Source organism: Pteronotus mesoamericanus, unplaced genomic scaffold, assembly GCF_021234165.1.
Source record: "Pteronotus mesoamericanus isolate MK-2021 breed Mesoamerican mustached bat unplaced genomic scaffold, CSHL_Meso_final contig_20, whole genome shotgun sequence".
Classification (NCBI taxonomy): Eukaryota; Metazoa; Chordata; class Mammalia; order Chiroptera; family Mormoopidae; genus Pteronotus; species Pteronotus mesoamericanus.
This window is the reverse complement of record NW_026555085.1, coordinates 97,786,109-97,801,641: the sequence shown is the minus strand read 5'-3', so window position 1 is coordinate 97,801,641 and position 15,533 is coordinate 97,786,109. Positions and strand designations below refer to the sequence as shown.

The following is a 15,533-nucleotide window of genomic DNA, read 5'->3' as shown; positions in this document are numbered from 1 at the left end:
AGGCCCCTTGCTATGTGTGGCCACCATGTCCTATCCATCAGGCACAGCATCCTCCCTGCACTTGAACCCAGGGAGTGCACTTCCTACCCTTTCAACCGAGTAGGCAGATCTGATTGTAAGATTTTCTTCCTGGATGTTCCCTGTCACTTGAATCTGTCGGCGCCCTTCGCAGGTCCCCAAGGCTTAGTATTCAGCAAATGGGAACAGAGGTACTGATTAAGTTTTTGAAGTTTGGCAGCAAAAAAGGAAATAGCTTAATACATGCTTCCCCTTAACCAAATTTACTCTATTACCCTCATTTTTTAAGAAAAATTTTCTTTCCAGGCTCACGTTACTACCGCACATCTGTATGTGGGAGTTGCCTTGTATGAATTGTGACCACAGTGGAATACAAAGATAAATGACATACCCTGCCTGTCCTAAAGTGCGAAGTTGTTGATATCTTATCATCATGATAAACATTTCCAACCGCATAAAGAATTTTTTTGAGCTTTACATCTACAAATGAGTGTAATCATTATATCTTTTATTCAGTAGCCGATTCCTATTTTTTTCCTAAATGCCATCTGATACCACACTTATTATTTTAGGCTATTCACATAGCTTTACACTGGGATGAAAATACTGATGTGATTACGGGATTAAAGCAAAAAACCTTCTATGGAAGACCGAACTGGAACAACGAGTTCAGGCAGATAGCCTACAATCACCCCAGGTAAGAGGCTCTTTCCTCCGCCTGCCGGGGCCCTCCCTGGAAAGATATAAATTGCCAAGGTTGCCACTGAAATGGACAGCTCCTGGGTACGCTGGTTCATCCGCTGTTGTGAGTATCTTGTTTATAGATAAAACGTCGTCCTTGGGAAAGATGGTCACGGGATATTTCAGGAACCACAATGTCTGCTTGACTGGCTTACAACACCTGACAATTAGCAACTGCATTGAACCCTTTCACACTTAAATTCAAAGATGGTATTATTTAAACTGCCTATGTATTCTAGAAATCTTTGGTGTACATAGTTGATTTCTAATTACCTAACAGGACATGAGAACTCATTTATGTCCAGCTGTAAACTATATCTGGCATGTCTAGCAAAGCAGACAAAAATGTTATAAAACCAATCAGGGATTTAGTATGGTGGTTAAAAGCCCAGGATATGGAGCCCAAGTGCCTGGATATAAATCCTGGTTCTGCCATTGCTGCCATTGTACTGGAACATGTTATTTATTCTGCTGCTGACTTAGTCTCCTTCTCTGTAGACTACAGATTATAATAGTGCTTATCTCCTAGGCTTCTGCAACGATGAAATGCATGAATATGTAGAAAATGGCTATAATAGACTTTGAATTCTGTCATTGTTAGCTGCTATCATTATTATTATTTCAATTATTACTATAATTATTATCATATATAATAAGGTCCTATGTAGAAGTGGAAGAGCATTTGCTCTGGGGCCACAAGACAGGATTGAAGGCTGGGCTTTCTGACTGTAGACGTTACTATGAGACCTTAGCTTATTCAAGCTTTTGGGCTCCGTGTGAAACGTGGGTGATATCATGCAGTCACAGTGGTTTTTTTTATAATTTAAAAAATAGTATGTTGAAGAGCTTGGTAGAGTGCAAGGCACTAATGCAAACATTTCTCAATGTTATCACGTGTTTCCTACACCAGTGTTTGTTTTGAACCCCCATCATTTAGGGGTCTTGAAAGCCAGTATGTCCTAGTATTGTCCCTGTTTAAAGAATACTTTCCGTATTTGAGGAAAGACCTGAGAGAAGCAAGGAAGTGCAGCACGTGCAAAGGCCCTGAGACAGGAGGTGCAGTTCCTAGCCAGAGAGGTTGCCACAGAGTGGGTGAGCGGGAGAGGTAACTGGGGGACAGTTACAGGCCATTATAAGACTTTGGATCTTATTCTGTGAGGGGAAGTCACTTCCACTTCGAGCAGAAGAGTGACATGATCGATCTTATGTTTCCTGGGATCACTCCTGGCTGCCATGAGAGGACCGATTGTAAGGGGCCTGCGGCAGAAGTGGAAGGGCCAGCAGAGGTGGCTTGGATTAGGAGTAGCGGAGGTGCAGAGAAGTAGTTGGATTCTGGATATTTTTTGAGGGCAGAGCTGGTCTTACTTGTTTATAGATTGTACTGCAGGTGGGGACAGCCCAAGCTAGAATGGACCTACCACTTACGCGCATGCGGATGACTGTATAGGGAGAAAGCTGGCAGGTGTGCCATATCAGGGGTTCATTTTTTTGATATGTTTAGCGTAAGATGCCCATTATATATCCAAATGGAGATGTCAAGTAGGCAGATGAATGGGAGTCAGGGGTTTAGGGCCGAAGTTCAGGCTAAAGGTACACACTTGGGAGGTATCAACATGTAAAATGTGCTTGGAGCCATAAAGCTGGATGAGATCACCAAAGAAGTAAATATAGATTGACAAGAGTTCCAACTGCCTCAGTATTTGTAGGGCAGGACAATGTATTCTAACTCACAGCTCTGTTATTAATCATGTCATTTAGCTATTCTATACCCTGACCTTTATTTTCTGTCCCCGCTACCAGTATTGAACCAGGAAGAGTAAATTAAGACCTACTAGGGCATTTCTGACTAATTCCCCATTTCCTGTGATTTCCCTACTGTCTTGCAATTTCTCCCCTCAGCTTTGGTATTACTGCTTTGTCGTCTTCCTTCGTAGAGGTCATTGCTTCATTAAACCTTTTGTAATTCCCTAGCATGTTTTTTCACTCTATGGAATACTTTTCTGGTGAATATTATTCATCTTTTGGTCAGTTTGGCTGCTCTTTCTTTCATTTTTTTTCTTATATTTTCATTGTGTCAGAACTAGTCTATTTTCTTTTATATTGTCGTTGAATTTGTTAGATTTTCCTGGAGCAGCTATTTGAAGGAGGTTTGGTGAGGAGGGAGGAGTGGAAGGAATGACCAGGTAACTGTCCCAAGTTCATAACCCGTGCGATTCCAGGTGCCTCCTTTTCATGAATTCACTCTGATTTAAATTGCCCCATGTTCTCTGGTACCCCTGGCAACTCTTTCCGTGCCCTGCGCCCTGGCAGTCTGCCCAAGAAACCCTAGACCTCAAACAAGAGTGTTCCCTTTGGAGGCTCTGCATCAGCCCAGGCAAGAGATAGTGTTTGTGGGGACTTACTCTTGACCTTGACTAGTCCTGAGAGTAAAAGATGTCCAACCACAAAGGCCAAGAAAACCTTAAACTTTATCTTCAGGGTTAAGCGAGGAAGAGTGGACAACCTACGCAATCCTTAATCCCCCTCGAAGTCAGCCTCAGGTGACCTTTAAGAAATGGCCAAGGCCCACAGCAGGTGGCTTTGGGAGTCTCCGGTCGCCCCTCCGGAAGCCCAGTTGCCCCATTTCCTCTTGACTTCACACGGGGTGACTCTTGGCCTAGAATCCATTTCTGGGGCCCCATCTTCTCTCCAAATGCAGTGCTTCAAACCCATCCTGGCTTCTGGAGCCTGCGAACTTCCCCCTGTGGGGGCCTGCCTCCTAGACCCCCAGCAGCTGAATTCATTGGAGAGTCCAGAGGCAGAGGCGCAGTCATTTCCTCTGCTGTTTCCTTAAAAAGACTATATAGGTAGAAAAGAATTGTAAGTGTAAAATTAACAAAATTTTACAAGTGCTTATGTTACAGCCACTGCCAGGTTTTTGTGTTGTTATTTTTCTCCTTTTGGAAAAAACAACATATATTCATCTAATAAATGTTTTCTATTCCATTTTCAATTATCATGAAGTGAATGTTTCCACTTTGCAGGCTTTTGACGCAGACACACCCTGGTTTTCAGTTCTTGTAGATAGGACCCCTCTTTATTACGGTTGATCCCTATTGATGTCTCACAATGTGATTGCTTCTTTTTGTTACACGTGAAGTTTGCTGCCCAGTGAGGAAGGCCTTTCAAGCCAAACTGTTTCATTATCTCCCTTCCTTTGGAAAGGTATGAGCCAGAAATTACAGCATCATGAAGCTGAGAGTGGAATCGAGTTTGCACAAATTCTGCCCCCCAAAAATTACGTTGCACAGTGCTGAGAAGCGAGTGTGCCTGATTTGGCAGGGAGCGAGGAAATAGAGAGCAATTTGAAGGTGGAAAACAACGGAGCTGTCACTTTTCTTGTTGTCCTTGTGAAGAGTGTATTCATTCCTTTTCAGAAGCCATAATCAGTTTGGCACATAAACGTATTTAAAGCCCAGTAGCAATGAATTTTTCAGCACAGTAGTGATGTAAACTCTTTTTCTGATAGAGGACTTCCTCTCTCCCAGGGTAGAAGAGGCCCCCAAGGTTTGGATGTCCCTGAATTGGGCCTCTACAGCTGACTTCCTAGTCCAAATTTTAAAAGTAATATTATTCGTGATAAACGTCCATCTCCAGAACGCCGCAACTTGTTATATAACTTCAACTATCAATGTCACTACTATTAGACACATGCAGGCAAAGAGCAATTATCATTTTATCCCTGGCATGCCAGCTCCCTGGGAAGACGAGTCACCAATAAAGAGCTTAGCACCACCCTTCCAGAAGACTTCTAAAATGACCTCCTTAAAATAATTTTGTTTTCTGTTGTGAGAAAGAAGATTTATGTTTAATGAAGCTTTTAATGAAGAAATCTCGGAAAGAGAATGCCAATAAAATCTAATTTTTAAACAAGAAAATTTAATATGGAGAAGTATTTCAATATCCTGGCCTTTGTCCAGATATAAATGAAATACACAATCCAATTATGGTTCTACACAAAAGACAAAGTAACATTAATTTTCCTCAAGATGGTTATTAAAGAGATAAACAGCATGTTTTCCCCTGATTATGTCAAGGATACGTTTGTTCCCAAGACTACTTGGCTAGTCTTACAAGACAGGTCTGTCCTGTCATTAGCTCATATCTTTTGGCAAAGATGGGTCAGAAAGAATTGGTGGGTTTGTTAGTGGCCTCAAAAAAGGTTCTTTGTTCTTCAGGGCCTTTGAAGAGGGCTCTCAACAATCTCTATTCATCAGCTCCAAGCCTAGGATTCTTCAGGCTTGCTCTTTTAAAAACATTTACCTGTTTGCTCAAAGCTGGAGTTTGTTCTTGTTCTAAAAAGAAGGAATTAAATCAAAAGAATAAAGGGAAGAGGGGCAAAAATATTTTTTTAAAGAACATGAAAAACAGCACCAAAAATAAAGCTTGAAGGGATGCAGATCAAAGAGAATAGTGCAAGCTATAAAGGAACCAGCAAATTGCAAAAATAACAGTAATACAGAAACAAATTGATGGGCATCAAAATGAATACAAATAAGGGAAGGAAAAGAAAAAATTAAGAAAAGATCAAAGTCTGAAAGCTGAAAATGAGAAAACATATTCTATTGTTTTTATTTGCAACTAATTTTCATAATTATGTCAGCTGTATTACAAAAACACAAGTATAGCTTTAAAAGAAGGTCAACCAATAATAAGCGGATGTGTAAAAGCTGAATCTTTGATTGACATACCCAAAATCACATGGATGTGACAACTGTCGTATACAGCTTGTTAGACAAGCACAGAAGAGTACTCTACACATAAAAACAATGAAAATTATGCTCCCAGTTAAAATATGGTAGGTTAATTAAATACATGCATTGATGTGCATATCTTATGCAAACATGGAAGTTTTATTTCATTTTTTATAGGCATTTTCAATATGTTCCCAAGCTTTAAACAGATATTCAGAAGGTCAGGCAATCATTTCCAAGAAGATAGAGAGAATGAAAATAAATATACTTTTGTCACACCTAGCTACTTTTTCGATAAACACATATTGTGCATATACTCAACCTTCTGGATATATGGATCAGTTGTTTTTAATTAATTGAAAAAAATTATTTTCCATAGAACTTCAATCTATGATCTTACACGTCACATAGCATTTATAGTTTGCCACGTTCAACTTATCTACTAAACTTTACCATGCTTTGTAGACGTGAAACTTTATGTAATTAATTACCATAAACACTTTGAAGAGTTTGTGATTTTTTCATAACTTCAACAAAAGTGTTTCTTTCATCTAGAAGCAAAAAAATAAAGAATACAAGAGAACAATTATTTGTTAGGATGGTTCAACCCAACCCAACGAGGAGGAGGGCGACTGGGAGCTGCTAATCCATATCACGAGAATGTATTTGAAACCACCCATTGTTTCCAGAAATGTAGCCATACCTTTATACTAAATTGAGTAAATGTATCCATCTGGAACCACATTGGCTTGTGTGCAACCCTCCACTTCTCATTTGTACATGCATACGTGCAGCATGTTTTTAAACAATATTTTTCAGAAATTCACATTCTAATTATAGTATACAAAGCCCTCTAACAGGAATACTAAACATTCATTATAGGGCTAAAATGTTCAGACTACTCAAAGAAATAGACTTAAAAGAAAATCCCACGTATGACAAACTATAGCTTCATGGGAAAACTAACGTCATCATAAATTTATGTCTGGGATAGTGTTAGCGTATTTAGATAATATCTTTCCACCAGAGGATACCAGCTCTTCACTTATAATCAAGTGAAGATTCAGTGAAAATTGCTGACATTGCTCCATTTGTGGTAGCCAGGCTTAGGAAGGTGGGAGAGCACAGGGTAGATTTACCATTGCTCTGCAAAGTTTCTATCACATCATAAGCTATGGCAAAAATAGAAGGATATTTCTCTATAAAGGTGTACATATTTTAGTGTTTTATCAAAGAGGGGAGGGGACAGGGTTGGCAGAAACATGGGTCTACCATTTCCAGGGATCCAATGCTACAAGTCAACTACTTCCGTCTTTCTTCCCTGTTTGACCACAACGTCTTCAAGGACAGCAAGGTAACTGTGTTCCTCAGCGCTGAGCAAGTGGCCAGCCTCGGGGAGTGAAGGGGCAGTAAGAGAGATGAGGAAGCTGGGACAGGAGTCCTACCTCTTGCCAGAGAAGGTGGAGTTGGTGGGAAGAGGGCAGAAGAGCCACAGCAGGGAGAGAGCTGTCAGGGTCACCTGTAGGTCCTAATAAACACCTGAGTAATTAGGATGCAGAGAGAAGTGACAGGGCAGGCTGCTTCCCATCCACTGGAAGGTGGGTTAAAAAAGAAACCGGCCAACATAATTATCATCTGCGGTTATGAAAAAGAAGGTATTGTACAAAACGTAATTATGCGGTGAATCATTTGGAGGCATTTGTAATGAAAAATGTCCTCTAGGAAAGATTACCCAGAAGTTGTGTCCATTGTCTGATACCGAGTTTGTAGCTCTCGTTGTCTTCCTTCTGAGCCTTCATAAATCCACGGGAAGCTTCTGTTTATCGATTTTATTTGCAGAAAGCACTCAGGGTATAAAGTAATTTGATTTTTTTAAAAATGGGGTTTAGGGTCTGCCCCTACAGGGTTATAACTTACCAAGCATAAAAGCCAACACATAAAAACAAATATACAATTTAAGGAGAGAAGGGCTCAAGGCAGCAGAAGCTGAGAATCCAGCAAGATGGTGGAATGACTCCCGGGCGCACCCACTCTCCCATATATCTGCTGGACGGAAATCTCCTGGTGGGTGACATTTTAAATGCCTTTCATGCATGGCATTGCTGAACTATTTTGAAAAATACATCAAACCCACAGAGAAAAGATGATAGTTACTTAGCAAATAAGAGAGGAGAAAGAGGATTTTCTTTATTGTTGATCAGTTAAATATAATGCCGCAATGTTAACTGTCTTTGCAGCTTGTGTAAAATCTGTCCTTTCCTCATCAAAGTCAGCAGCTCAGACTGATCAATGCTGCTGACGTCCCTGATCCAACTCCTCCTGCGCGTGCAAGCTCGGCAGGCTGTAAACTGAAGAACAATGCCTCGTGTTTTTATACTTCTTTTACAGAGAATCTGTTCTTTTTTAAATTCTAAGCAATCGTGGGTAATTAAACTTTATAGAAGAATTTTTTTCTTGCCAGCCCCATTAGTGTTCTGTTGCGCTTGTCCATTGCCTCATAAAGGGGGAAAAAAAATACAGCCACATCTGTGTCTTAACTACTTTGTGCGGATTTTCAGCGCTGTGAGTCACAGTTTGCGTTTGTGACAAGAAATCTCCATATATGAAATCTCAAATGACGAGTAGGGTAAACAAAACAAGCAAAAAAAATGTGTGGGGACAGGGGCGCACAGAGAGCTAGCGAGGGACTGGCTTTTGCGCCTTCGTGGAAGGTAGATAATAAATGGCCTTTGTGAGACTTAGCTGTGCAGTGGAATAGCCAGAGCTTCAAAAGAGGCAGGGCAGCTGTGAATTGCTGGGGACACCAGTGGGCCACCTGGCAGCCAGCAATCAGAATCCTTTGAAATGGAATCTTAACAGGCGGAGCATCAAAGGGTAGCCTCAGCTTCTACAAGCAATCACTGCGGCTGGAAACGAAGGGCAGTCTTAGCCTGTTGGGAATGGGCCAGTGGCGATCTCTTTGGTGACACCCACACTAATGGAAAAATATCACCACCCATAACAGCATCTTTGAACCTAGATGCAAGGGTACTACCTCTGGGCATCAGACACAAAGCCCAGCTGTGACTCCTCACTGGGAAAGGTTTTGCCTGACCCATCTATCATTCAAAATGTTTTCAGCCCAGAACTCAAAAAGCCTGCTGAGGGAGTGTTGATTGGGAAGTCTGCAATCGCCTCTGGGTTAACAGCCCACTTCATGCCTTCTGTTCAGCTCCGTAGGACCCGCAGACGTGGTGGGGGTCATGGGAGAAGCCACCTGTTTCTGAGGGCTCACCAGGTACCAAGCCTGTGGCAGAAAGCTGTACCTGTAACGTGTCTAATCCTCACAGGGGATTAGAAAATGGGGGCTCTGAGGAGGCTCTTAATGTACCCAAAGTTAATCAGCAACAAAGTGGTGGAGCTAACAGCACTCTTAACTACCACCTCGTATTTCCATGAACATGTTATTCTTGCTTTATTAAGTCATAAACACATATTTTTCAGTAAGAAATGCTTTCTGAAAAAAGCACTTTCTCAAATTTAGCTATGGGAGTATCTTTAAAAACAGGACTCATACATTTTAAATGTATTGGCACTTACAAATGAATCCACTTGATAAGTGTCTTTGAAGCTAGAGTTTGAAAGGTAATTAAACCATCGATTTCTACCATGGATATCATGGTCCTGGGACATACAATTACATGTGGGTACGATAAATGGCAGAGAACCATGTTCATGTATAAGCTAAGTAGAAAAAGGCTTTTGTTGGGAAGGGGCACTTTCCAACAAAAACTAGGTATGAAGAGCTAGAGATAGTGGTGTGGCTGGGGCCCGGCATGGGAAGAACTCCTCTAAGACTGTTTCTCAAAGTGTGGCTCATGTACGACTTGCCTCAGTATCACCTGGGGGCCTTGCTATAAAGGCACTCCTTGGACTCAAGCCTGGAACCCTAAGTTTTAACAATCTGCCTGGATGATTTTATGCACAGCAAAGTAGGAGAACTTTTTATCTAGGCTAGGGTAGCTAATTAAACTATACCAGAGGGAAAATGGTATAAGGAATAACACAGGGCAAGGCGAGGGAAAACATGGTCTGTGTAAGTGCACATGGAGACTGACTAGCCCCACCCCCTACACCCCCAGCTTCCAGAGGTAGCCTGAATCCTTTCCCCGACGGTGCTGTGGCTGCATCAGCAGAGCTGGCGGCAGTAGCGCCCACAGGGGAGCTGAGCATCCCTGGGTCCATCGCTGTCTGCAGAAATACCTCTTCAACACAGTTTACTGAAATGCCATGATTGCTGATGACAACTTTTGCATGACTACATTTTAAGCAACGTCTTTTTTCCTTTCCGACGCTTCCTTTTTGGCCTTCTTTGAAAACGAAAGGCATTCCAACAGGAGAAATAAACTAGGCTGTTATGACTTCAGTGTAAATTGTATTATCTATAAAAAGGCAGGGTTGAATGTCGTATGAGAATAACTAACACTTTGTAAATCTTTGTGATGCATTATTGCATTTTACTTTCAATAATGCATACAATATAGTCATTATTATTATTTTTGCACACGTGGAGAGGGAGGCCCAGTGTCTTGCCCGAGACCACACAGATAATAACCTGCAGAACCATTTCTTCTTCCATTCAATAAACATTTATTGATTGACTGGGAATCAGTAAGACAGACTGGGTTTCTGCTCTCAAGGAGCTTACATACTACCATCCAAAACGACGCTAATCAAAGTCACTAGACCACACATGCACGCCTATCACCTCTACATTGAAGGTCCCCCCACCCCGCCCCCATCATCCTGACCCTGCAACCTCAGTCTCCTTGGCCCCATCCACCTGTGTGTGATTTCGAGCCTAACAGAACGCTGGGGACCTTTGGGAGACCATGGAGCTGAAAACAGGAATAGAGAATCTGAGAAACAGGGAAGTGCGTGGAGGAAAATCGATAAGCAAAGGCACAACTACCATCACCTCCCGGCTCTCACGATTCTGCCTCGGCTTCGGCGAGCCCCGCGTGCCTCACGCTGTCCTTCCCCTCTCGCCCGCCTGCAGCAGCAGCGTCGGCGTGTTCTTCTGCGGGCCCAGGGCGCTCTCAAAGGCGCTGCACAGGATGTGCCGCTTACACTCGTCCGCCCACCCCAGGGGGGTCCACTTTTATTACCACAGAGAGAGCTTCTAGACTGTGGACGCAAAACCCACGTGTTGCGTAAGTGGCTACAATTATACTGGTCATGGGTCGGGAAACCTGTCCTGTTAAAGGGCCAACTAGTAACGACTTCAGACTCTGTGGATCACGGTCTCGGTCCCGGCGATTCCACTCCGCCCTCCTAATGTACCCAAGCAGCTACACACAGCATGCCCCTGAACGGGTGTGGTATATGCCAATAAAACTTCAATAACGGACGCTGAAGTTGAATTTTATATAATTTTCTTGAATCATGAGATAGTCTTCTTTTGATTCCTTTTCAGTAATCTGAAAATGTAGAAGACATTCTTAGCTCGCGGGCTATCCAAAGACAGACAGCGGGCCAGTGGGTAGTGTGCCGAGCCCTGACGCAGGGAGTCCTTCCCACACGCGTTTTCCTGCCTAACAGCACATCCAGCGCGGGGGCCAGCGTGGCAGCTTGGAACGCAGTCTTCCGTGGCATCGGTTCAAATCCCCGTCACCACATGGAACCTCCGCCGTGCGCCCAGGCCCGAGCCTCTCCGCTCACCCCGAAGCCCCTTTGTGCTTTCCTCCTCCGTGGACCTGAGAAATCACCGACGCCGTTATCCTTCGCGAGAACCCTTCATACACTTGGAAATGACAATAGACTCATCTCCTCCCTGTCCCTTTCCTAGTCCAAAAAACACTGACTTCTTAACCGGGCGGCTTAGGATATATTTTGTAGCCCTGCACTCATTTCTGTTGCTCTTCTTTAAAGCCAATTCCGTTCCTTCACATGCTTCTAAAATGTGCTCGCTAAAATGAGACATCACATTCTGAGAGAAGCATAGCTAGTGTTGAACAGTCATTTTCTTAGATCCGGTATGCGATATGCTTTTTAAGATGACTAAATTCTGTTTGTCCCTCATTTTTTTTTCTCTTCCTTTCATATTTCTTTCTCACTTTCTTTCAACATACACTTTTAAAGACTATTGCACTTCGATCTATGATCGTTTCGACACTTTGACTCCATCTCACCTTCTACCTCACAAACATACTGGGATGCTATTTTAAGTTCTGTATTCCCAGCGAGCTAGTCTGTTCTTATCCTACAGCTGTTTTACCCCCAAAAGTGTCCCCAAAATATTCTTCATGTTGTATAGTTTTCTCTACTAATACTGCTTAATTTTTTTTTGGAATTTTTCCTTCTAATATTTCAAGATTGTTTTGAAGCTTAGCATCAGAGATTAATACAAGTATTTAGCTTAGTAATATCTACAAATTTAATTCGTATGATCTCAAAACTTTTCTTTAGATTTTTAATCATGGTATTGAACCCAAAGAACTCCACCATGAATCCTGGCAACTGCCAGTTACTATGAGCTTCCAGTTAGGAACAAATTAGTAATAACTAGCCCTTGAGAACAGTACACCACTCCATATTTCCTAGCTTATAAATAGCATGCCATATATAATAGAACAAAACATTTATTGAAATTAAAATAGATCATTCTGCCATAAAAGGGAATTAAACTGATCTGACATGATTTATTTTTATAAAGTCAGGCAAGCCAGTTAAGCTCTTTTAGCTATTTTTAAATTATAGTTAATAATTTCTTTACCTTATCTTCAGATATTGACAATGATTCTATGGTTTTTAAATATACTTTAGAAGAAAGTTGGGTACATTCCCTGATGTGTCAAAAATTATCACCACTAACTCTGTGCTGCAGTTTCTCAGCATCTTTAAGTGTTGCATGATGCATATCATTCAGACTCTGCTGATTCTAACACACCCAATCATTCTCTATATTTATTTCTCCATTTAAGTTTGATTCAGTCTTTACAACTAGAGTTTTCAGCAGTTACATGTATATACTAAATCTTTACTTCAGCAGGAAAATTAAGTACAGTAAAAGGTTTTCTCTTAGTTGTATTTAATTATTATTTTTCAATTACTACTTTCCTTCCCCTGTATATTTATAAATAAAAATGCACTCTATTGTTAACTAGTTTTGTTTAATAGAGTATACTTGTCCTTAAAAGATTTTAAGCTCTGTACATTTCTATAAATTTTGTTGTAAACCTAAGACTGTTCTAAAAAAATAAAGGTTTTTTTTTAAATAAAAATACTTTGTTGGATTTTATTAATCTCTACTGTTTGCATCCCCTTTTTGTTTTGAACTTTAGGCCTACACACTATCCAGACTTATCCAGAAAGAAAAAACAAATAGCAAAAAATCAGTATATTACTTTAATGCAACAATAACCAAATAGAAAGTGTAATTTAAAAAAAATAATCTATTCAAAACAGAAACAAAATTGTAGCAGGCCTGTATATATATTTAACAAGAATTATGTAAGTTTATTTGATAAATGAAGAAACATTTATAGACAGCGTTAAAGTGGGTAATAATATGTTTCTAAATAGGAATATTAAACATACTGAAAACATCAATTTGTTCCAAATTAATTAATAGGTTAAATAAAATTGCAATTAAAATTTAAATTCTCTTAAATTTTTTGAAATGATAGGTATTTAAAAGTTCATCTAGGAGAATATATATGAGAAATAAAGTTGCAAAATTGTGAGAAATAAAGGAAAGGAAAGGAAGAAGAAAAGAAAGGGAAGGAAGAGAAAGAAAATGAAAATTCAATGTTCAGAAGCATCATCATGAAAGAGAAGACCCTTAAGTAACCAGAAAGAAAAAAGTTGTATTTCCTACAAATGAACAGCAGAAAATCTGACAGCTACCTCCTCAAAGAGATCTAGAGAGACCAAATGATAATGAAATATCTTTAAAGTGTCGAAGGAACTTCAAATGAGAATTTTGTGCTCAGTGATTATTAAAAAGTGAGGGCAAAATACAGGTATTTTCAAACAGAAGAAAACTGAAATTCATAACCCTCCCTGAAACAACTACCAAAAGTTATATTTAAGGAAGGAGGAAATTCAATTAATGGAATACAAGAATCAGTGATAAGCAAAGAAATTTTAAAACATTTTGTCAAAATCTTTAAACATTGACTCTAAAAGAAAATGAATGATTATTCTAGAAGGAATGTTTTTAAAAAGAAAAACTAAAATATTGGACAACAGTAAGATGGAAGATGGGAGGTAGACACAGGAATTAAGGCATTTCTAGGTCCATATCTTGCTCAGGGGGATAAAAGAAATATTGGTTTAATGTAGCCTTTGTTAAATTCTATAAATAACTTGAAAGAAATAACCTTAAATGGATTCCCTGCTCACCAACATTCCTTTCTTTTTATATTTATCGCATTTTTTTCCATTACCATTTAGCCCCCTTATACCTGACTATTCCCAGCAACCACCACACCGTTGTCTATGTCCGTGAGTCCTTTTTCATTTTTGCTCAGTCCCTCCAACCCCTCCTCTCCACTCCTTTTCACCTAACTGTTATGAATTTTTACTAGTCTAAACTACTAATTTGTTGGATTGTCAAACAATATGTTTTAAGAGGCTCCTGAGTGTTGTATTCCCTGATATAATTTATATTTGAGAATTTATATTTGAGGGCAGCCTGTTGCTCATTTATTTAACTGATAGTTGACTGGATAGGGCATTTTTGGACAATATTCTCTTCTCCTGAGAAGTTTGTAGATGCTGTTTCAATATTTTTTTGTCATTGAATATTGCTGTAGTGAAGCATAAGGCCAATTTCATTCTTTCCCTGTTGTAAATAAATTACTTTTATTCTTTGCCTAGCTGCCTAAATAATTTTTCTTTATCTTTGAAGTTCATACCTTTTAATTTTTATTTTAATTTTTTAATTTTTTTATATTGTTAGTAACAATTGTCCCCATTTTTCCCCATTACTCTCCCCTGCCCTGCCCACCCCCCACCTCCCACAAGTTCATATCTTGTTGGTATTAAATATTTCATATAAATTTTTTTTCTATGATAGTATGTTTTTTGAACACTTCTTTTATTTCAGAGAAATTTTCTTGTATTAGATCTTTGAATACAGTTGTTTTCTTTGTCTCCATATTTCAAAGACATCAGTTATCCTTATATTGGGTCTTTTTTTTTTCCCCCTGTTTTCAAATTTTTCTAATCATTTTAATTTCTTTGTCTCTTTAATTTACTTGTGGCTTCTCTTATTTTATTACTAGCCCACAATCTCTTTCTAAAACCCTAGAGGCAGATATATTTTAGAATTCAAAATGATTTCACATTTTTGAAAATAACAAATGTATATTCCATATATTACATAATACTCCCAGTAGTGTCTGAGGAAATACCCAATACTCAAAATTTTTAATGTTTTATTCATGAAAAGTATAAAAATGAATATACAAATTAAGTGACATAAACAAAGGTTATAGAGAACTTTACATCTCTTCAGGACAAATTATGTTGATGGTGGTGGGTGGTACCCAAAAAATTTTCTAATTTTTCTTAGTTCTTTGGATTTGGGCATTTCATCTTAGGGACAGAGCGTGGACTAGGAATTCAGTTTTCAGTAATGTTGATTCTTGTCCATACTGTTTACTATCTGTTATGAGTTCTGTGCAGGTGCTGCTTGGACCCCTGACTTGCTGCTTTAGGTCTGCCTCTCTCCCTGTAGATCTCACTCTGCTGCTTTATAATTTTGCTTTTTCTCTATCATATTAAATTAACGTTCTCAGTAAGTTCCCCATTACATGCAGCAATATTGATGAATTACCTGAATTATAATTTCTACTAAGTTGGGTTAGTTTTTCTTACTATATGTGGTTATTTTCCCTTTCTTTTTGTGGTATCTACACAGGAGCTTTGTTCCTCATATTTTTTTCACCGTGCTCACGTTAGTTGACTCTACCCATTTTATCACTTTAGTGGTTCTTCCATATTATGAATAATTTCTTGGGGTGTTTTTTCCCACATCATCTCTAAGATCATGCA

At 39.6% G+C, this 15,533-nt stretch overlaps 1 protein-coding gene across 1 annotated transcript in view; it reads left to right on the top strand.

Annotated features, from left to right (window-relative positions):
* Window positions 1-10,657, top strand: part of NOX3 (NADPH oxidase 3) — a gene marked incomplete at its 5' end in the record, with an annotated part of 58,380 nt that extends 47,723 nt beyond the window's left edge. Inside the window, 2 exon segments of the mRNA XM_054568657.1 lie at window positions 591-715; window positions 10,531-10,657. Of these exon segments, the coding sequence (XP_054424632.1) occupies window positions 591-715; window positions 10,531-10,657 (252 nt within the window).
* Window positions 10,658-15,533: the final 4,876 nt, after the last annotated feature.